This window comes from Sphaeramia orbicularis, chromosome 6, assembly GCF_902148855.1.
Source record: "Sphaeramia orbicularis chromosome 6, fSphaOr1.1, whole genome shotgun sequence".
NCBI classification, from domain to species: Eukaryota; Metazoa; Chordata; class Actinopteri; order Kurtiformes; family Apogonidae; genus Sphaeramia; species Sphaeramia orbicularis.
Window position 1 is genome coordinate 4,004,040 of NC_043962.1, and position 24,470 is coordinate 4,028,509.

The 24,470-nt window shown below is 37.1% G+C and overlaps 1 protein-coding gene across 4 annotated transcripts in view; it reads left to right on the plus strand.

Moving 5' to 3' along the window:
* Window positions 1-24,470, plus strand: part of plcg2 (phospholipase C, gamma 2) — a 53,797-nt gene that overhangs the window by 18,199 nt on the left and 11,128 nt on the right. For all 4 annotated transcript variants that reach the window (XM_030137477.1, XM_030137476.1, XM_030137479.1 and 1 more), the window contains exons 13-26: window positions 357-474; window positions 1,740-1,908; window positions 1,982-2,077; window positions 3,271-3,357; window positions 5,048-5,214; window positions 5,305-5,505; window positions 7,049-7,171; window positions 8,007-8,187; window positions 11,497-11,565; window positions 11,660-11,769; window positions 14,136-14,232; window positions 14,318-14,390; window positions 20,939-21,111; window positions 23,556-23,658. In XM_030137477.1, the coding sequence (XP_029993337.1) occupies window positions 357-474; window positions 1,740-1,908; window positions 1,982-2,077; window positions 3,271-3,357; window positions 5,048-5,214; window positions 5,305-5,505; window positions 7,049-7,171; window positions 8,007-8,187; window positions 11,497-11,565; window positions 11,660-11,769; window positions 14,136-14,232; window positions 14,318-14,390; window positions 20,939-21,111; window positions 23,556-23,658 (1,767 nt within the window). The remainder of the gene's footprint in view (window positions 1-356; window positions 475-1,739; window positions 1,909-1,981; window positions 2,078-3,270; window positions 3,358-5,047; window positions 5,215-5,304; window positions 5,506-7,048; window positions 7,172-8,006; window positions 8,188-11,496; window positions 11,566-11,659; window positions 11,770-14,135; window positions 14,233-14,317; window positions 14,391-20,938; window positions 21,112-23,555; window positions 23,659-24,470) is intronic.

Genomic DNA, 24,470 nt, shown 5'->3' on the forward strand with positions numbered 1-24,470 from the left:
ATGATTTAATGTTTTTTTTTTTTTCAGTAAAACAAAGAGAGCAAGTTGTTATTATTTATAGGTTATGATGCTGTTACTTTAGTGGTCCGGCCCACTTGACATCCAGTGGGGCTGAATGCAGCCCCTGGAAGAACTGAGTTTGACACCTCGGCTCTAAACTAAAATAGCAAACTTTAATTCTGTAGAAAATGTTTGGTTGAAACCTGTGTTCACAGCAGCAAATATAGGTTCCATCCCTTATTTGTTGAGAAATTTCACTCTGAACCTAAACTGTCGACGTACTGGTGGGTGGTTGACATTTGAGTCACAGTCAGTGTGTGGGAACTGAACTCCATTAAAACCGTTGATGTTTCCAGTGGACTGCTGGGAAGGACCCGGGGAGCCCATCATCTACCACGGCTGGACCAGAACAACCAAGATTAAGTTTGAGGATGTGGTGAAAGCCATCAACGAGCACGCTTTTGTCACCTCAGAGTGAGATTCACACCAACTCTGTCTAACGCTGAGTCTTTACAGTACAAACACACAATGTTAGAAACACCCAGGACGGATGTAGAAGCGGTTCAAGTCTGTGATGCTGCTGTTTGTTGTAGCGTCATGTTTTTCATGTAAAAACAGGAAATTAGGGAGGAAGTGACACAAAGCCCAGCCTGCCCTGTTTGGTCAGTTCCACTCATTTAAGAAGGTGTTTATGCACAAAATAAGCATTAAAATTAGCATTCAATATCATTCAATATCTTATCTTATCTTATCTTAAGTTTTTGTGTCTTATCTTGTCTGATACTGTATTATTTCGTCTTATGTTATCATCTCTTATCTTATGTTATCTAATCTTATCTTATCTTACTTTTCCTTACCTTACCTTACTTTTTTTTAGCACAGACCTACATTTCTATACTCAATAACCATATACACGTTTCCCCACCCCATATACATCCACAACATAAAAAATATATATATTTATATATACATACACATGCACACACACACACACACACACACACACACACACATATATATATATATATATATATACATACATATACATACACAATTACCCATGTTCACGAGAAGAGAAAAATAAATAAATAAATAAAAAAGAAGAAAGAAGAAGAAGGAAAAAAGAAAAAGAAAAGAGAGAAAAAGAGAAATAAGGAAAAAAGAAAAGAAGAAAGAAAGAAGAAAGAAAAAAATATAATAATGATAATAATAAAACATCTGTATATACACTCACACCTAAAATTTACATCAACATATATATACATAATAACAGTGCACACGCGCTTAAATTATGCATACATGTCTACAAACACATACAGATACAAACTTACACCCTATACCTCATCCCCCTCCTTTTTTTTTTTTTTTAATGAGACAGACTTAGAAGTCTATGGTGTTTCATGGCAGTGTCTGTGATTTGTCCAATATTCTTCCTCTGCGTAATTCAGTCAGTGTTTGTTTGACCTTATCTTATCTTATCTTATCATATCTTGTCTTAATGGGTTTCTGGTGCAGATTTGGCCGTGATAATACCCAGAATACAACAGTTTGATGATAATTTGGCCAAATAAAGATGCATAAATGCAACACAAAACAAATAGCGAAGCATTTCATCACCAAATACAACGTCATAGGGACTTGAAACTTGTAGAAACTCACTTTTCCACCACATGCTTTTGGACATGATAGTATATTTGTATGCTTTCAGTCGACATCTGTAAGTATTTGTCATGTGTTAGGTTCCCGGTGATCCTGTCCATAGAGGAACACTGTCCCATAGAACAACAGCGTCAGATGGCTCGGATCTTCAGTGAAGTGTTTGGAGACAAACTGTTGACTGAACCTGTGGAACAGAACGCTGAGCAGCTTCCATCACCCACTCAGCTGAAGGGAAAGATCATCATTAAGGTACCGTTATAATAATTATACAGCGTTACAGTCCCCCTGGTGGATCGGCCTTTCACTGTGACGTCTTTAACAGCACAAGAAGCTGAGTGTGGAGGGAGGAGGAACCAGTAAAGACTTCAGGAGGGGCGAAAAATCTGGAGACTTGGAGATTTGGGACCCTGTGGACCAGGTACTGTCATTAGAGTCAGAAGTAATAAAGTACTTAATTTACATGTAATACTCAGATTCTAGTTGTTGTTTATTTAGTATTTGGAAATTGGATGTAACATGAGTATTAAGACAGACCTGTTGAAGATGCAGAAACTTAAAAACTAAAACAATAAGAGCATAATAACTTATCAGTAATGACAACTCCAAACACTTCTCTGTTTTAGTACAAAAAAAGTAAAATTGCATTATGAAAATATTCATACTTACAAAACTATCCTGTCATAAAAAAATATAAATAACTTGAAAAAACAGAAATTTCTTCATAAAAATAAGTGCAGTTTTAACAGTTTTAATGAGATTGAGCTGTGTAATGTTTGTTGTCATTAATTTAGTTTTTGTTATTATTATCATTATTACTACTTTATTACTTATTTCTTCTAGTATTTTCTGATGTGTTTTTCACTACTGTTTTTAGAGTTATTATTACTATTTTCTTGCAATATTTCTTTTATGTACATGTTCAGTGTTGTTCTGCTACTGGAACCTTAATGTCCTGAGGGATCAATAAAGTTTTATCTAATCGAATCGAATCGAATCGAATCGAATGAAATCCAATCTGATCTAATCTAATTTAATTTAATCTAATTGAATCTAATCTAATCCAATTTGATCTAATCTAATTTTATCTAATCTAATCTAATCTAATCCAGTCTGATCTAATCTAATATTCTGCCTCAGTTTATCATTTACACATGTAAATTATAACTTCCAGATCACAGTGGATCTACAAATACACAAAATATTTAGTAACAGGCAGAATATTGATACAATCACACTTAATTTTTGTGTGGAATTTCTGGTTGCTCATTGCTTAGTCACCGTTTATGTGAAAGGATCGTCTATAAATGTAAATATTTTCATAATATAGTTTTGCGTTTGCCAGTTTTTACCTGAAAACAAAGACAAAAATTAGGAGTCATCATTATTTCTAGGTTTTTATGCTATTGCATTAGTGGAGGTCAAATTGGTGTGTATGTGGAACCTGAACACCCTTAACTGTTCATACTTTTGACCCTTTGGTGGGCTGGTTTTGGCCCTCGGTCCACATGTTTGACACCCCTGCATTAGAGTTATAGTGTTTTAATCCTGGAGCGTGAATTCTGCAACTCAAGAGCTGAAGTATTTGTGTGTCTGTGTGTTTTTTCTTGTCAGCGGTGGAACAAACATTACTGTGTGATCTCTGAGGATAAGCTGTACTACGCCGAGGAGTACGAGGAGGAGGAAGAAGACCCCAGAAAGGTACAGCAGCAGGACACACTGTCCTCCTACTAATGTAGTATCTCAGTTAAAATCCAGATACTAAATATAAAAATAGATGAAGTTGACTTTTCATTTCTTACACAGAATTAATTCACTGTTCATGTTCAGACTTCCTTAAACGTCAAACACCCAAACATCCACTGTCGACCAAAACAATAAAACCATCTACTGATCTAAACTGTTTAATACCTGTAGATCCACTAATACTATCAGTACATGTAAATAACTGGTGTAAAATACAGTTCTTCATCTTTTCATGGTCATCAGATATGACCCATTTGGACGTTCAGAGGCTCCGCAGTTACTATGGAAACACCGTCATCTTCTACAACATTGATTCCCCAGTCAAACCCATGCAGTTGGATCAGTGACTGTGGATGAAGACACTGGGTTTATGTTCAGTTAAGGAGAGATTGGACTGAAAAAGACACTTTATCTTCAGTTTTCTCTGTTTTGACATAATAACCTTTGAATTTACTCTGAGTTTTAATGAACATCAGTGAATTAAATACAGGAAAATACATTTAAAGTGAATTTACTGATTTACACTGAAAAATGCAAAATACAGACGATATTACAATAAATGGTGAAAAATCACTTAGTAAAGTTTAAATGTAGAGATGGATTCACCTTGGAAGTCACCACAGAATGGTGTAGCAGTTGACTCGTTGCTTTCCTCAGTTGACTCGTTGTTTTCCTCAGTTGACTGGTTGCTTTCCTCAGTTGACTCGTTGCTCTGTTGACTCGTTATTTTCCTCAGATGACTCGTTTTCTTCTGTTTACTCGTTGCTTTCCTCAGTTGACTCATTGCTTTCCCCAGTCGAATCGTTGTTTTCCTCAGTTGAATCGTTGCTTTCCTCAATTGAATCATTCCTTTCCTCAGCTGAATCATTGCTTTCTTCAGTTGAATTGTTGCTCAGTTGAGTAGTTGCTTTCCTCAGCTGAATCATTGCTTTCCTCAGCTAAACTGCTGCTATCCTCAGTTGACTCATTGTTTTCCTCAGTTGACTCATTGTTTTCCTCAGTTGACTCGTTGCTTTCCTCAGTTGAATCATTGCTTCTCTCGGTTGAATTGCTGCTTTCCTCAGTTGACTCGTTGCTCAGTCGACTGGTTGCTTTCCTCAGTTGACTTGTTGCTCAGTTGACTCATTGCTTTCATCAGTTGACTGGTTGCTCAGTTGACTGGTTGCTTTCCTCAGTTGACTTGTTGCTCAGTTGACTGGTTGCTTTCCTCAGTTGACTAGTTGCTCTCCTCAGTTGACTGGTTGCTTTCCTCAGTTGACTGGTTGCTTTCCTCAGTTGACTGGTTGCTCAGTTGACTGATTGCTTTCCTCGGTTGACTGGTTGCTCAGTTGACTGGTTGCTCTCCTCAGTTGACTGGTTGCTCAGTTGACTGGTTGCATTCCTCAGTTGACTGGTTGCTCAGTTGACTGGTTGCTTTCCTCGGTCGACTCGTTGCTCAGTTGACTGGTTGCTCTCCTCAGTTGACTTGTTGCTCAGTTGACTGGTTGCTCTCCTCAGTTGACTTGTTGCTCAGTTGACTGGTTGCTCTCCTCAGTTGACTTGTTGCTCAGTTGACTGGTTGCTTTCCTCAGTTGACTGGTTGCTCAGTTGACTGGTTGCTCTCCTCAGTTGACTTGTTGCTCAGTTGACTGGTTGCTTTCCCCAGTACCTGGACCTCCACTGCTCTGAGCCCTGGTTCCATGGGGGTATGAAGGACGGCCGGCTGACGGCGGAACAGCTCATCCATGATTACTGCGCAGAAACCGGGGGTCGTGACGGAACCTTCCTGGTGCGACGCAGCGACACCGTCCACACGGACACTCTGTCCTTCTGGTACCGTTTCACCTCTGCTTTCAACTTCCAAAGGCGCACGTGTAGAAGCGGCGTTTCCGTTGCGATCTCGTCGTTGTGTTTGTATTTCAGGCGCGGCGGGAGGGTCCAACACTGCCGTATCCGCTCTGGGACGGAGGAGGGCTTCACCTACTACTATCTGACACCAAACGTGCACTTTCCCAGTGTGTTCGCTCTGATCCAACACTACAGAGAAAACCCACTGCGCTGCCAGAACTTTGAACTGCGCCTGACTGACCCTGTACCACAACCAGACCCACACCTGCAACAAGGGTCAGTCCACACCAACAGCACCAGGGGAGAGGAGGAGAGGAGAGGGGAGGAGGAGAGGAGAGGAGAGGAGAGGGAGGGGAGGAGGGAGGAGGAGAGGAGGAGAGGAGAGGAGGGGAGGAGAGGAGGGGAGGAGGGGAGGGGAGGAGAGGAGGAGAGGAGGGGAGGGGAGGAGGGGAGGGAGAGGAGGGGAGGAGGGGAGGGGGAGGAGAGGAGAAGAGGGAGGGGAGGAGAGGAGGGGGAGGGGGAGGAGAGGAGGGGAGGAGGGGAGGGGGGAGGAGGGAGGGGAGGGGAGGGGAGGAGAGGAGAGGGGAGGAGGGGGGGGGGGGAGGAAGAGGGGGGGGGAGAGGAGAGGAGGGGGGGGGGGGGAGGAGAGGAGAGGAGGGGAGAAGAGAGTAGAATAGAGTAGAATAGAATAAAATAGAATAGAGTAGAATAGAGTAGAGTAGAAATAGAATAGAATAGAGTAGAATAGAATAAAATAGAATAGAGTACAATAGAGTAGAGTAGACTAGAGTAGAATAGAATAGAATAGAGTAGAGTAGAATAGAATAGAGTAGAATAGAGTAGAGTAGAATAGAATAGAATAGAATAGAATAGAGTAGAGAAGAATCGAGTAGAGTAGAATAGAGTAGATTACATTAGATTACATTAGAGTAGACTAGAGTAGAGTAGACTAGAGTAGAATAGAGTAGATTACATTAGAGTAGAGTAGAATAGAGTAGATTACATTACAGTAGACTAGAATAGAGTAGAGTAGATTACATTAGATTAGATTAGATGAGGAAATAAAAAAATATCTGTAAAATACATCTATAAAACAGTGGTAAATACAGGCAGTTACACATTAGAGATACTAGTCGAAGTAATAATAATAATAATAATGATAATAATAATAATAATAATAATAATAATAATAATGATAATAACAACATTGCACAACAGAGTACTGTTATAATCCAACTCTTCGTCATGTGTAATTTGTAGTAATACTCATTTGTCAACACTGGAGTACTGCTTTGACTGGGGTTTTAGAATTTAACTTGAATTTTCTCTGTATCACTCACTTTGCATCAACCACAGATGTAACACTTCTGTTTTTCACTTTTCACTTTCACCGTCCCCCACCCACAGAAACACTTTAACTCCTTCCACTTGCATTTCACTCATTTATACATTATTAATAATCCAGGTAAGAAGAACAGCTGTATTCATTCTGTGGTATCCTGATGGTCAAACTCAAGTGGAATAAGTCACACAAACATTTACTCAAGTGGTGTACAAGTACACCTCAAACCTCAGTAAATTAATGCCATAAATCTCATACTGTCTGAACAAAAGGGTTAAAGACATGCTAAGGTCAAAGGTCACACTGAATAAGTACAACCACTGTGGTTTATAGAAGCTGTTTTTAGCCTTAAACCTCACTTTTTCCTGCTGTTCATACTCCACATATTTTCAGATTGGATCTAAATACAGACACATGCATATGAGCGGACATTAGAACTGGACTAAAACCTACAGTGTGTGTGTTTTTGTGGTTCAGGTGGTTCTACAGTAACCTGAGCAGAGGTCAGGCTGAGGATTACCTGCTGAGGATTCCCAGAGACGGGGCCTTCCTCATCCGACAGAGGGAGGGGGAGTTGGACTCCTTCGCCATCACATTCAGGTGCACTCACAATGAAAACTGTTTTTGCAGCGTCATTTTTATTACTCCTTTGTTTTTTGTTCATACCTAAGGCAGGGGTCTCAGACATGCAGCCCAGGGGCCACATGCATCCTGCCAAAGGTCCCAATCTGGCCTGTGGGATGAATTTGCAAAGTCCAAAAATTCCACAGTCAAGGCTGTGGAACTCATTTTAGTTGCGGTTCCACACACAGACCAATGTGATGTACAGTCAAATAATAACAGCAGAAGAACCGACAAAAAAGAATGACTCCATATTTTCTTCTCGGTTTGATGTGAAAAAAATATTACAATATATCTATAAATAATGACAACTTCAAAGTGCAAAAAACAACATTAAATTATGAAAATATTTACATTTGTAAACTATCCTGTAACAGTAAAATGTGAAGAACCTGAACAAATATGAACGACCTGAAATGTCTAAAGAAAATAAAGCACAATTTTAACTATTTGAACTCTTTTCTGCCTGTTCCTCAGTGTTTAGTGTCTGTGTAGATCTGATCCAGAATGCACATGGACAAATGAGAAGTGGAGGCAGAGTATTGTTAAAATGCACTTATTTTTCTTGAGAAATTTCAGTTTTTTCAGGTTATTCACATCTTCTTTGTTTGGATAGTTTATTAAAGTAAGTATTTTTGTAATTTAATGGGTTTTTTTGCACTAAAACAAAGACGAAAGTTTGCAGTTGTCATTATTTATAGGTAATTCTGTTATTATTTTACTGGTCTGACCCACTGCAGATCAAATCGGGCTGAATGTGGAACCTGAAAGAACATGAGTTTGAGAGCCCTGACCTAAGGGTTTTATCTTTCAGAGGTGACGGTAAAGTGAAACACTGCAGGATCCAAAAAGAGGGAAACATGTATCTGTTGGGAACGACCACAGAGTTCGAGAGCCTGGTGGAGCTGGTCAACTACTTCAGGAAGAACCCGCTGTATCGCAAGATTAAACTACGTTACCCAGTCACCCCGGAGCTGGTGGACCGCTTCAGCACGGTGAGTCCACAGTCACATACGGTGGTGGAAAAACGGCTTTGGACATCCCATGCATTAGAGATTTACAGGATGTCCATAAAGTCTGTTTACAATTTAACAAATGTATTAGAAAAGCAAATGAACAGACACATCTGTGACAATAAGGTAAAAACAGGGGGCAGTCGTGGCCTCGATGGCTGGAGTGTCAGCTTGTGACCGAAGGGTCGCCAGCTCAATTCCCTGGATTGGCAGAGAGTTGTTGGCTGATGTGCCCTTGAACAAGGCACTTACCCCCCCCCCCATTTTGCCCCCTGGGTGCCTGACATGGTGTGCCCCCTGCTCTAGCATGCACTGTGTGTGATGCATGATCTAGTGATGGGTTAAAACAGTGGTTCCAACCTTTTTTGGTTCGTGACCCCATTTTAACATCACAAATTTCGGCGACCCCAGACATTCAAAACAGAGACTTTTTTTTTTTTTGGCTAAAATTAATTTGTTTTTGACCATGTAATAGTTTGCTACACTATGTTACAAATAAACGTTAATTTTAGACAACATTTGGTCTATATAATGTATATTATTCTGGACGGAGGCAGTAAATCCAGGTGTAGATTACTGCACAGTGAGACTTTTATTTTCCTTGGTCAGGATATGTACAGTCAGTCCAGCTGTGATTTACAAGGCTGACAATTCATTCATTCATTTGTTTGTTTATTTGGAGCATTTACAGAATACATGCAAATGCAACCCCCCCCCCCCCAAAAAAAAAAAAAAAAAAATTCTTTTATACTCGAAAAGGAGTTGAAAGAACAAAAACTTATTTAATCCCACCCCATTTTCATCTTCAAATAACTGAACATAATAACTTTTAAATACTCACTCCTGTCCTTTGACTTCAAGCCAGAACAATGAACAAAATAGAACAAAATAGGCTTATACCAATTTAGAATAAACTCATTTGACAGTATTTACATTGCATAACCAAAATGTGTGTAAAAAATAGAAACAAAGTACATTCCTGGTGGTGTTACCACAGGTAACAGTTAACCGTCAACTTACATGATAATAATTACATACCAACAATGAGAAAAACAAAAAACTGCAATACCACAAGTGGTACAGAACAGCAATAATTACATACCAACAATGGTAAGAAAAAAACCCCAAAAAAACTACAATAGCACTAATAGTAAAGGCAGCACATACCAGCGATGGTAAGAACAATAGCAGATGGTAAAGGACAACACAGACCAACTGGATGAGGAACAACAAGCACACATGAACATTTAAGACAGAGTATTTATGAAACATCAGCTTTAAGACCCTCCATCTTTGTACTATACAGTTAATACTGAACAAACAAGAACTCAAACTATGAAAGAGCTGCAGCATCTGAAACCGACCACAATGAACATTTGACAGATAAACAGAACCACAGTGCTTCAGTTTCAGCTTCAGAGGTTGTCATGTATTTTATGGATTGTGATTGTCTCTATCAAATCACCATATATTTTTATTAGTAGGTTTTTTTGGGTTTTCTTTATCAATTACTAGAAATGTCAGGTGACCCCATTTGAATTCCAGGCGACACCACATGGGGTTCCGACCCCATGGTTGAAAAACTGTGGGTTAAAGGCAGAGGACAAATTTCGGTGTGTGGTGCATGTTTACATATGTGACAAACTACTGCTGACAAAATAAAGATTATATTCTATTATTACAAAATGAAAAGTAGATATTGAAGTTTTTTTGCTTCATTTAATTCGCCTCTGTATGGGACCATTAGGTGTACGAAGCACATGCAGATGGTCCTGGATTGGCTTCCGTGTCTGTAGCACATCCTCTTCAATAGTGTCAGTGACATCAGTGATCTTTTACTTCAGGTGGTTGATGTCCCGTATATTTGTCTCATACACCATATCTTTAACATTACCCCATAAAAAAACAACAAACCCCCCCCCCCCCCCCCCCCACAAAAACCATAACCCCATAGACATAAATCCAGGGCAGTGATATGTGGTGAAGGAGGTGTCCAGGTAATAGGAACATCCTTTCCAATGGTCTGGAAGTGTTGGCTTTAGAACCCCCTAACATGCAGAACCCAATGTGGTGGTGCACCATCTACCTGGAAATGATGGTGTGTTAAAGGTCATCCAGTGGTGACACATATTCAGTCAGAAGGTCAAAGGTCAACATTTGCAGTAATTGGTTTCTCGTTGAAGAAAAATGGACCAAGGATTTGACTGATCATGATCCCACACCAACCACTGAGCACATCGAACACATCTGAGTGATTCACAGATCTCATCAACTGCTTTATAATACTTTTTAAAGTTGTAAACAGACTTTGTGGACACCTGTATTACAGACCATAAACTACACTTGGAGATGCTCTGACCCGGTCATCACCGTGACATTATGGACCAAAGACACTCAGTTCATTACGTTGATCATTTTGCTGCTTCAACGACTAAATGTCCACTTGTCTAATAGATCCAACCAGTGAAAGGTCCATAATTTTAAAGGGCTCATATTTGTCTAAACCCACTTTTCTGAGTCTGTGGTTCATTTGTTTGTGTATTTGGACTCTAATAGTTCATACAGTTTGAATTTGAACCCTCTGGATGCTGCAAAGCTGTCTTTATATTCATTTGGGCAAAAATCAAGTGGATTTCTACAACCTGTTTGAATTTCTTCTTAATTTGTTATGTCTATAACTAGTTACGTCATGACATTTGCACATATCAGGTCCAGACTTCAGACCAACATTTCTCCGAGTACAACATAATTGTTTGTCAGCAGCAGCGGTTGTAGTAAAAACTGAAAATATCTCCAGACTTTGACCCGATTACCTCAGATGTTCAGTTGTTGGTTGCATTAACAAACACAAGTAGCTGAACAGGACAGAGCAGCACAGCCAACAACCTGGAGGGGGCGGGGCCTGAAGTGGCTGATGTGCATTTAAAGGGCCAGTGCTCCAAACCACCTTTCTGGTGTCATTCCTCAGAAATAGGGCTGAAGATGGACCTGTGGAGTTGAATGAATGAAGAATTCAGATCCAAGTAGAGCATTTACAGTTTATGGAGACCACAGGGAAATGTTGGAAAATGCAGAATTCCATTTAAAAAAGCAGAATATCACTCCAAAAACACATGGACATGTTATGGGCGACCAGTGTGTGATGAGTGACTGTGTAGTTTGTGGAAGAGCATTGTTGGTGTAAAAGTGGAGCCCAGAGGAGGTTTTAGGAGACCTTGTACTGACATTCTATCACTCGCAGCAACTGTTAGTGAATCTAAAAATGCTGACCCCGTTAATTTGGTGTCGTAGGAGAAAGACTGTGCTTCTCTGTACGAGGTCAAGACGTACGTGGAACCCAATGAGATCCAGCCTACACTGGTGAGTCCACGCCACCGTTCTGGGTCAAATGGATCCGTCTGTTCTCTGATGAAACTCTGTTAAACCACGTTGTGTGTGTGTTGGTGTGCATTAGCCTCAGAGTACTGTCAAGGCCGTGTACAGCTACCAGGCAAAGAGGTCCGATGAGCTGAGCTTCAACAAAGGAGCCTTAATACACAACGTAGTCAAGGAGAACGATGGATGGTGAGTCCACATGTCCACACGTCCACATGTCCACATGTCCACACGTCCACATGTCCACATGTCCACACGTCCACATGTCCACACGTCCACATGTCCACACGTCCACATGTCCACACGTCCACATGTCCACACAGGGTTTCTGTGGGTCATTAAAAAGCATTAAAAGTCATTACCATACTTTCCGGACTATAAGCCGCACTCACCCCGTCTCCAACGTCTCACCATCGCTTCATTGATGCCAAGCTTACGTGCAGCAGCTCTATTTCCTTCTTCGTCAGCCAGATCAATCGTTAGCCCAGAAAACATAAATTAGCCGAATCATTTTAAAGCTGAGGGTTCACAGTGTGTGGAAAAAGCGACTTATAGACTGGAAATTACGGTAAATCAATTTCGTGAAAACTAAGGCCTTAAATGACATTAAAAAGCATTAAATTTAATGTTCAGAGGCATTAAAAAATTAAATACACTTGATGGGGAAAAAAGCAGTTATTCACGGTTTATTTTGATTATATGAACATTTAATAGTTTTGATCAGAAGTACAGTGTGATGATTGACAGGTGGTACCCTTTAATTGTCTATTGTTTATGGCCGATACATGAAGTCACAACACCGGATACTGGGAATGCAACGTGCTGTGAGCATGCTCATACTGTGGCGAAAGAGTGGAGGGAAATGGGCGAAAAATGTGAAAATGCAAGTTTCAGCAGAAGTGATTGGAGGAGGAAGTATTCAGAACCTGGTGAAAGCCTGTCGACAGTAAATTCACAAAACTATACTGTATGTAAAACTGTGTCTGGAGTTGGACATGGACATTAAATTTGTTTTAAGTGGCATTAAAAAGGGCATTAAATTAGATTTGCTGATACCTGCAGAAACCCTGCTACACATCCACATGTCCTCGTGTCCACACCCATGAAACCACTGTCGTCTACGGTGGAAGGACTTCTGCTCTGAAGCTTCCAGTTTAGTGTTTGGCTGGTGTCACTGGAGACAAAAGTGACCATATTTGGAAAGGAGGGAGGAGCGTAGACTGTATAATAATAATAATAATAATAATAATAATAATAATAATAATAATAATAATAATTTATCTACTTTTCTTTTAATTATCATATTGATAACATTTGTCTAGTACATATTGTACATTAAAGTTGTGGTGAAGTAAACAGTTGGATGCATTATTTGTTCAATTTTATAATAATTAATGCATGAAAGAGTTAAGACAGAATCATGATTTGGTGTAAAATAGTCTTTGTCTTCATTAATTACACATTAGAAACAGAGATGATGTAAATGGGGGGGGTCTGCTGTATTCTGGGCTTTTTAATGTAGTTTTAAACAGGGAATGATGTGGTCTAGGAATAACTTCATGTGACCATTTGAGGAACCTCATCGTTTAGTTTTCTGTTTGATGCTTGAACAACTTGTGAGGTGACTAAAAAAGCGTATATGAATGGTTTGTATGGATGTTTTGTTATTGTAAAAATATACAGAGGAAAATGTGTGTTAAAGCAAAGGAAGCGGCAAGGTTATTATCGTTAATGAAAACTAACGAAATGACGAAAACTAGAACTGAAAAAACATGTTCGTTAACTGAAATAAATAAAAACTATAATTAAAAGAAAAAAACGATAACTAACCGAAACTGTATTGTGTGTTTACAAAACTAACTAAAACAGATAAAAATTATGGATAAAATTCCCTTCATTTTCATCTTTGTCAATGTCGGATTGATACGAACACAATTTATTTCGCTCTAACAATTTTAACTAGCAGCACTGTACGGTACTTCACAGTCCGTCACTTCTCGTCACTTGTTGTTTCGAGTCGTTTTCTGGTCCCCACTCTACCTGGAAACATGGAGACTAGAGTTGGGAGAAAGCAGCAGAGTCCTGTCTGGGATTTATTTGAATACGACGGAGAAGATAAAAGATACGACAAAACTAAAACTAATACTAAAACTAAACTAAAACTAAGCATTTAGAAAAAAAAGAAAACTAATAAAAAACTAGCAAACCTGCTCTAAAAACGAATTAAAACGAACTGAATTAGAGAAAAAAAAAGTCAAAACTAAATAAAACTAAACTATATTGAAAAAAAACCAAAACTATTAGAACCTTGGGAAGCGGCTCTAGTTTGATTATTAGTTTGTAAAAAGGGGGTGGGAGTCGATAAGTTATACCTCTGCCCACTCCTTTTTGAGTGTAGAAATTTTTTTTGGACCATGTTGTATGATTCTTTGTTATCTGAGGATTTTATGTGCTCAAAATAAAACTACTACTACTACTAACACACTGATAATTAACATGTAATCACTTGTAACAGATACTCAGTGACATTAATATGATGTTTACACTCATTTCAGGTGGAAAGGAGACTATGGGGGGAAGGTGCAGTTGTTGTTTCCATCCAACTACGTAGAGGAAGTGTCGAACAACGCCAAAGCTGAGACCAGGGGACAGGTGAGAAGTCCGACACAGCACAGTGTGACTAAAGGATGATGTAGAGAGTGTCTGTGTCAACGGAGTCTATGTGTGTAATAAACAGGAAAATGAAGACAACCCACTGGGAGGACTGTGTAAGGGCGTCGTCGACATCTCCAAGTGTAACATCCAAAACTGTAAGTACTGGGTCGTCAGCTTTTACTGAGTATTTTACTGAATTTAATCGGATCCATGATCATGTGGTCGACTTTTCCAGACAGTTATGGATCCGTTGTGTTCATTGGAGTGTTTTATATCCTGAACCTCTTTTCCACCAACATTCCCAGGAACTTTTATTCCCAGGAGTTTATTTCCCTGGTAAATTAATTCCTGTTAATCACCTGAATTATTTCAGATCAGTTTCGGTCGTTTCCAGTCGTCGACTCCAGGTCCTGCTGAGTATATTTTGATGGTTTTCTGTAAATCTGTTGTTGTCAGTCCAGGATTATTATCCAGAGTTTGTTTGTTTGTTTCTTTATTTATTTGGAATTTGCATTAAAACCAAACAACCAAAAGGATTATATAAAAGAAAGTCCAACATTTGGAAAGGAGCGGGAGGACGTTTACCTTATAATCTCACGCCCTCTTACCCATCCTTCACCTTTCCTAAACTCTTCTGTCAGATCCCAAAAGTAACTCAAAAATCCTCACATATCAGACCGAATTCTGACTAAGCACAAAACACAAAACTGCTGAACATATGCGGGACAGACTGTCCATTTTACAGCAGCATTTCACTTTAAAGTAAACTCTGTCCTTTTCGTAGCAGTAATAGTGCACATATCAAAACAAAAATAAACTCTGTCCATTTTATTACAATAATACACATATTAAAAAACAAAAATAAACTTTCCTTTTCATGACAAAACACATATCAAAAACAAAAATAAACTCTGTCCCTTTCATGACAATAATACACATATTAAAAAACAGAAGTAAACTCTGTCCTTTTCATAGCAGTAATAGTGCACATATCAAAACAAAAATAAACTCTGTCCATTTTATTACAATAATACACATATTAAAAAAACAAAAATAAACTCTGTCCCTTTCATGACAATAATACATGTATTAAAAAACAAAAATAAACTCTGTTCTTTTCATGACAATAATACACATATCAAAAACAAATAAACTCTGTCCTTTTCATAGCAGTAATAGTGCACATATCAAAACAAAAATAAACTCTGTCCATTTTATTACAATAATACACATATTAAAAAAACAAAAATAAACTCTGTCCCTTTCATGACAATAATACATGTATTAAAAAACAAAAATAAACTCTGTTCTTTTCATGACAATAATACACATATTAAAAAACAAGTAAACTCTGTCCTTTTCATTGCAGTAATAGTGCACATATCAAAACAAAAATAAACTCTGTCCATTTTATTACAATAATACACATATTAAAAAACAAAAATAAACTCTGTCCCTTTCATGACAATAATACACGTATTAAAAAACAAAAATAAACTCTGTTCTTTTCATGACAATAATACACATATTAAAAAACAAGTAAACTCTGTCCTTTTCATAGCAGTAATAGTGCACATATCAAAACAAAAATAAACTCTGTCCATTTTATTACAATAATACACATATTAAAAAACAAAAATAAACTGTCCCTTTCATGACAATAATACACGTATTAAAAAACAAAAATAAACTCTGTCCCTTTCATGACAATAATACACGTATTAAAAAACAGAAGTAAACTCTGTCCTTTTCATAGCAGTAATAGTGCACATATCAAAACAAAAATAAACTCTGTCCATTTTATTACAATAATACACATATTAAAAAAACAAAAATAAACTCTGTCCCTTTCATGACAATAATACATGTATTAAAAAACAAAAATAAACTCTGTTCTTTTCATGACAATAATACACATATTAAAAAACAAGTAAACTCTGTCCTTTTCATAGCAGTAATAGTGCACATATCAAAACAAAAATAAACTCTGTCCATTTTATTACAATAATACACATATTAAAAAACAAAAATAAACTGTCCCTTTCATGACAATAATACACGTATTAAAAAACAAAAATAAACTCTGTCCCTTTCATGACAATAATACACGTATTAAAAAACAAAAATAAACTCTGTCCTTTTCATGACAAAACACATATCAAAAACAAAAATAAACTCTGTCCCTTTCATGACAATAATACACGTATTAAAAAACAAAAATAAACTCTGTCCCTTTCATGACAATAATACACGTATTAAAAAACAAAAATAAACTCTGTCCTTTTCATGACAAAACACATATCAAAAACAAAAATAAACTCTGTCCCTTTCATGACAATACACATACCAAAAACAAAAATAAATTCTGTTTTTTTTTTACAATACATGTATTAAAAAAACAAAAATAAACTCTGTCCTTTTCTTGACAAAACACATATCAAAAACAAAAATAAACTCTGTCCCTTTCATGACAATAATACACGTACTAAAAAACAAAAAAAAACTGTCCTTTTTATGACAAAACACATCTGTTCCGTAACAATAATGCACAACAATAAACTATCCATTTCTTACCATTAATATACTCATCAAAAATAAACTATGTCCTATTCATAACAATACCCATATAAAAAAAAACAAAATATACTCTGTCCATTTAATGAAAATCATACCCATATAAAATAATAAAATAAACTCAGAGTAAACTCAGAGTGTATTCAGATGGACACTGTTTATTACAATGACCTTGGAGGAGACGAATATTGATCTAATAAACGTCGTCCTCTTTTCGTAGCTTCTCTTCTTTTGCTCTTTTTAACAAATTATCAAATGGAAGAAATGGAATAAACCAGTTCACAGGTGCCATTGGATTAAACATAGAAGGTGAACGGAAGTGTAGAATCAGCGTTCCAATCAGTTCACAGCCCCGCCCCCCAGAATTCCAGGAATCTAAAAAGTCCCGCCCCCTACCTGGAACTTTGATAAGGGAAGTTTTTGGTGGAAACGCGCTGAGGTCTTTGTAAATCCTCAGGTTCCTGTGGTGGCGTTTGGGGTTCTTGTAGGTGTAAATGCTGAAGCAGGTCCTGGTGTGAAGGCTGATGTTCGTTTATACGGCGTTGTGTGGTTTGAGCGTCGGCAGCTGGAATGGACGCCCCCACCCCACCCCCGGTAGAAAACCTCTGTTGGGGTCCTGGCTTCCACTGTTTCCTCCAACTGCCCTTTCAGAACCACCTCCTACTCTTCCAAAGTCAGCTGTGAATTGGAAGTCGCTTCTTCATGAAGGTTGTTTTTTCAGTCTGTTTGTATCGAACCTGGTTTGAAGGCGCTGTGTCTTTGTTAGTTTGCTATCTTCTCCGACAAAACTACTAGTCAGATTCAATCCACTCTGGACAATGTCTGCAAAGTTTGTTCCCAGTTTTGGATATTTTCTTTAATTTTTGACGAATTTTTAAAATATTAAAAATGTGCCTTTACTTCTAATGGTCCATATTTTGATAAGATAAGACACGCCTTTATTAGTCCCACAGGCGGAAATTCCAGATGGTTTATAACATGTACATGGTTAGAGATATCAATATAGGAAGTCATATATCGATGGCCAAAAAACAAAACCTCCTATTTGAAAAAAATCACTTTTTTCAGGAAACAAAAAAAACGTTTAGTTTCATTATAGTATGGTCTTTGTTAAAGATATCCAAGCATATTCTACTGTTCTCAGACTCTCTATTATGTGTTAACAGTACATACTAGGTATTTATGCCTCCCAAAGTGCAGTCCATTTAATGTGAAAACTCAAAATCTAAAAATTTGCAGATAGGACGTTTTGTTTCTTGGCCATCGATATGGACTTTCATTTTGAGTCCATGACCTTTGACCTTGAGTGACCTTGAAGGGTTAAACTCAAGGTCACCAGTATCTACATTTTAATAATCTTCTCCAAAACTACTGATCGAATTCATTTCAATTTTTTATGAATCTTCTTTGGGACAATATGTACAAAGTTTGTTCACAGTTTTGACTAATTTAGAATTTTTTTTTTTTTATTTACTTTTGACAAATTTTTTGAAATATTAGAAATGTTCCCATCCTTCTAATGGTCCATACTTGGATGGTTTATAACATGTAAGTGGTTATAGATATCAATATAGTTCCTATTGATCGCTGATAGAAGTCATATATGAACTTTGATTGAATGAGTTGAGTTCTCCTCCAGTGAAAGTCCCGCCCACTTCTATAGTTAGGTTGATCTGCATCCAGACCACAGAACTGGAACACAGAGACAGAACCTGACAACTACACAAATTCAGCTGGTATTGATTCAGATATTTATTTACTTATTTATTTATTTGTTTATTTGTTTATTTAGCAGGGACAGTACACATTAATGAACATTTCTGTAAATGTACCAATATTAGCAAAAAAGCTGTTTTTCAGCAGTTGTCCCTGGGTAAGATGTAAAGTACCAGCATTCATAAAATTAGAAACATTTAAAAAATGAAGGCTACACCCACACATTCCATAGCATTAGGGATGTAACCATATGAAAATTTCATATCACGGTTATTGTGACCAAAATTATCACGGTTATCATTATCATTGCGGTATTGTTGAAATTGTGCTCAAAATGTTCAAAAAGTACTAGTACACACACTGAAATAATTTAACCAAGTTGTAATTTGAAAAAAACAACAACAAAAAAAACAGCTAAAATAATTGGTACAATGCATTTTCTGTTGCAGAAACATTCAAATATTAACCCTTAGTGGTCTGAGCCTATTTTGTCTGTTTTTCAGTCCTTTTGATTTTGCCTTTATATACTATATAAACAAATGTTTACTATACCCATGTTTGGGATCTGTTTTTTTCTGCACAACTTCATGTATATCACCTGCCTATTATTTTTTCACTTTAACCTACTATATCAACATGAAAGGCCAGAAAACACACCCACAAAAAAAATCTGATTCAAAAAATGTATATACTTTATTGCATAAATATCACACAGATGCTTAACGAACCTTTTCAAAGACTTTAAAAGTGAATATTGGTTCCAAATATTAGGTATAGAAAATTAAAATTGTAATAAATTAAAACTATACTCAAATATTTGACATAAAAGCAGATCTTTACGTAGGCGTTTTCTCTGGAAAAGTGCGGTAATCAAACACGGTTATCATGAGAATTAGAATTTAAACGGTAATACGAACCGTCTGCAATTTTACCGTGGTTTATCATTATACCGGTAATCGTTACATCCTTACATAGCATTATTTCACATATACAGTAAACACAGTTAACCTTTAAGTATTAGTACAAACACCTGGAGAGACGTTGGTGCATGGGCAGGTGGTCATGCAGCGCAAAACAGAGAAAACTTGATTTCAGTGAAAATGAATATGAACATGACGCTGACGTACGGGGACAGTGGAACTATTTTTCTGGTTTAAAGTTGTGTTCCGGTTCAGGGCTGCTTTGTCCTCGTTTAAGTTGATTTATACCAAAGGCCGTTTGTCGTGACAGATACACAACTTGCACTTTGGTATTTTTCTTACTTGGTTGTGACTCATTTCAGGACGTTGTCGGTGTTGATTCATTTCTGTAGCTGTGGGTAAGTTTAGCTCTGGTTTCCTCTTGTACAGAGGTCCGAGCGCTGCGTTCGCCTCCTCGTCCGACTGTGAAACAAGTCATGTTAATGAGGACAAAACTGCTGTAAGATGCATAGTATATACTTCACCTACAGAGGTGGAAAAAAGTGTTAGTTCATCCCATGCATATGTGATTCATTACATTCAGAATCCCTGTTAAATCACTGAAATGTGTCAGTATTGTTCCATTAAACCCACATGATTCTTCTGCACATGCTCAGTTCCATCCATGTTTGAGCAGATAATGAAACACATCCAGGACATGACACGAACATTAAAAATATTAGTTTATTTTTTTCAGTTGTATGTTTTTAAGTTGGATCCAAATGTATTGAAAACAGCAGTGCACATATTATTAATAGATGTCACTGGACTTGTTTGTTGTTCTTTATATCTATAGATATTTTCATATATACTTTTTATATTTTTTTGTTAATTATTTTGTTCATTTTGTTGATTATTTTATTTGTTTTTGTACAATTTGTTGATTATTTTGTTTATTTTGCTAATTTTGTTGACTGTTTTGTTCATTGTGTTAATTTTTTTGTTAATTTTGTTGATTAATTTGTTCATTTTTGTTTATTTTGTTTGTTTGTTTGTTTGTTTGGTATTGAGTGAATTTTTTTGATTGTTTTGTTGAATTTGTTCATTACTTTGTTCACTTTGTATGTTAGATTCGTGTGTTTTTAAGTTGGATCCAAATGTGTTGAAGACTGCAGTCACATATTGTTTATAGATGTCATTGGACTTGTTTGTTGTTTATATCTATAGATGTTTTAGATATACTTTTGTACTGTTGTTATTTCTATAGAGATATTTTTTATATATCATTTTACTTTTATACGTTTTGTGGTTGTGGTTTCAGCTGGTACGTGTCTTTTTTGTATTTTTACCATTTTTTCAGTCACTGAAATAATCTTTTAATCGAATCGAAGAAAACAATCAATAGACTAACTGATTCCAAAAATATTTGATAGCTGCAGCTTTAGTTGAATGTATTCTTGTTTTATTTTCTAATATTTTCAGATTCTGACCCTTGTCTTTGTGTTTGTTTGCAGTGAAGAATGGGAAAAACGGGAAACCTCACGTGTTGATCCTTCAGGACATGGAACAGGACAGTTTACAGTTCGACCTGGCGGCTGATTCTCTGGAGGAGCTGTTTGAGTGGTATCAGGTGGCCTGGGACATCACACAGAGGGAGATGAGCAAACAGTACAACCGGCAACAGGAGGTCAGTGTTCTAGAATATGGAGATGGAGGAGGATGGTGATGATGATTGGACAAGTAAAGTATGCTTCAGTAGTGGTTGACGTGTTGGTCAGTGTTTGTAACACAGACTAATCTCAGGACAGGACGTACACTTGCAGAAAGAAACTCACTAAATCAAATAGTCAGATGGTCCAGTCGCCTGATTGGTGAGTCCCAGCCTTGTCCCGCCTCCCTGTACACTAAACAGGTCCAGAGGATGGCTTCATCAGTTCTTAACAATGACTCCCATCCTTTACCAGGTGAATTTCAGCTCCTCTCCTCTGGACGGAGGTTCTTAGTCCCAAGGTGCAGGACACAGCGTTAGAAAAACAGCTTTGTTCCTGTCGCCGTCACTGAGCTCAATAAGAAATAGTGACATTGCACTTTAGTAACTTATTTAGTTATTTATTCCATTTCTTTGCTCTATTTATTATTATTGTGACTTCAAATTTTAAAATTTTAAAATTTTATGTTCTTATTCTGGTTTTTATCCCAGAGTGTTTTTATCTTTTCTGGTTTTTATTGTGTTTTTATTGCATCTTGTTTTTAGTTATTTGATCTTATTTATTTTATTCTTTTACTTATCCATGCTGCTATACCGATGAATGGTGGAACACTGAGCACTTTTTGTCCTGTCTGTAAGTGTGATCAAGTGCCTGTCTTGCATGTTCAATGTATGTGTTGTTGTAATGCCAAGGCAATCACCTAGACTGCAAAACAAATCTACCTACGGGTATAAATAAAGTAACCTTGACCTTGAAAAGTATGTGGACACGTTGAATTCAGGTGTTTCTTTTCTAACGAGTCTGGGATACAAAACAATAATGACTAATGTCAGAATATAGTTTTATATTGGGATAAATATCATGGCTTTGGTTAGTTTGACTTAAATTCTTCTCTTTGATTCCAAAATGCCTCAGAGATGGTTTTGACTTAATTTCCCTCAACATGTTTTTTTTTTTTTTTTTTTTTTTAATCCATGACTATGATTTTAAATGTTCTACCCCTAAAGTTCTAAAATATTTTTCATGCTCTGACTGTAAATAATAATTTTCTACCACAACTATCTATCTACTTTCTTCACATTTCACTGAGGAAGAAAAATCTCCCATTAAACTTTAAGGAAATATTGATGTTTTTATCTTAAATCATCATGAACAGGACATCTTACAGCTGTACACATGATGTGTCCCAATCCTTTTGTCCATATAGTTTCTAAACATCAGTATTTAGATTCATAGTTTGGTTAGTTTATTTATTTATTTGGTTTATTTGATAGGGACAGATACAAAAGAAATAGACCAACTGTAACACAGCAGTCCCATGCATGCATCATAGTGCTTATAAGCAAAAGCTAATTTGCAGCACCGGTCCTTAGATGGGCTTTTATGAAAAGTTAAAATACAGAGAGGAATGGAGAGACAGTGACCTTTTACATACAAAACTGTGATATAGGAAAGAAAATAATCAGGTTAAAGCAAAGAAACGGATAAACATTATACAAGCATTAAACATGAGTACACTGCTGTTTCACTATGTTAAAATTAATAAAATTGGTAAATGATAGAAAACTGTTTAGATAAAAAGTTACAGTGATGAAATCTAATCGGCTTTTGGTGCCAGACCTTCAGGGCCTGGTTGTAGAGGCGTTCAACTGGTTCAAGTATTTCCTGACTAGTTTGTGACCACACAGCGGCTCCGCAGTGCAGACCTGTGTGAGAGAGTCACTGAGTTGAGGAAGATTTGTGCACAGTCAAGACTTAAACATTTCCTTATGAGCTTGAAGCAGTAAATGTTTGAGCTGACAGTTTTACACATTCTCTTGACATGGCTTTTAAAGTTTAATTGCGAATCTAAAATAATTCCTAAATATTTCTCCTCTGACACCTGTTCAATGCTCTGCCCATTTATTTGGACCTGCAGAGCTGCATTTGAAGCTTTTGTGATGGAGAAACACATACACTTGGTTTTCTTTGTGTTAAGGTTGAGACAGGAGTCCTGGAGGAGGCCTTACTGAGACTCTGGTTCAGTTTTTCAGTTGTGGTAGAAAGTTATTATTTACAGTCAGAGCACAAAAATATTTTAGAATTTTAGAGGTAGAACATTTAAAATCAGTCATGGATGAAAAAAAACACAACCAAAAAGTCTATGTGAAGAGAAATTAAGTAAAGAAGCAAAGATAATTAAAAGCCAAACTAACCAATGCAATGATATTCATCCCAATATAAAACTAGATTATGACATTTGTCATTATTGTTTTGTATCTCAGACCCCTGTTAGAAAAGAAACACCTGAATTCAATGCGTCCACATACTTTTGGACACATAGAGTATCTCAGACTAACCGACTGTTTCACCTCACTGGCGGTTTGTCAGCGTCGTTGTGTAAACAGGAAGTGGCTTCTGTTTTCTCATTGTCCAATCCCAGATCAAGCAGCAGGAGGAAGTGGAGAAGAAGGCTGAAGTTGCCATGGAGATGTCAGAACTGGTGGTCTACTGTCATCCACGCAGCAAAGAGAAGGACCGCTTTGGTAAATATATTCAGTACATGTGTTCGCTTCATCACACTAGCCCAGTAGCATTATTTAACATCAGCAGAATACCGTCATATTCATCCAGAGGTAATAAATATATGTCTGATCATGTGACCCACAGATACATGGTACGTTTCATCATCATTATCAAAACCCCGTCACATCCACAGTCACTGAAGCTGTAGAAGCTTCATCAGGTTCCTTTTCCCTTAAAGCTGAACTCATTCATTCCCACCTCCTCTTTCATAAACTCAGAACAAACTTCAGTACAAGATCACTGCACTCACTGTTAGCCTTTTTGTTTTTGACACACAGCACCAGATAAACTGGACCTGTTACCACCGGTACCACCTGTTGTAAAACCCTATCATCTGTTTTTATATTCTTACTGTTGATAACTACACTTTTTAAAAATATATCATTGTAAATACTGTCAATAATACTCTGTTTTAGCGCCATTATGTCCTGTTGTGTAAGTTCATAACTTGTGTTTGTCTTATTTTGTCTGTTCTGCCGCCTCTTGTCCAGGTCGTCACAGTAAATGAAAACTGGTTCTCAACTGACCTGCTGGGTTAAATAAAGGTTAAATACATTTTTTTTTAAATTGTATGATACAGATGGTAGAGTTTTACAACAGGTGGTACTGGTGGTAAAAGGAAGTAACAGGTCCAGTTTATCTGGTGCCATGGATCAAAACAAAAAGGCTAACAGTGAGTGCAGTGATCTTGTACTGAAGTTTGTACTGAGTTTATGAAAGAGGAGATGGGAATGAATGAGTATTCAGTATATATATATATATATATATATAT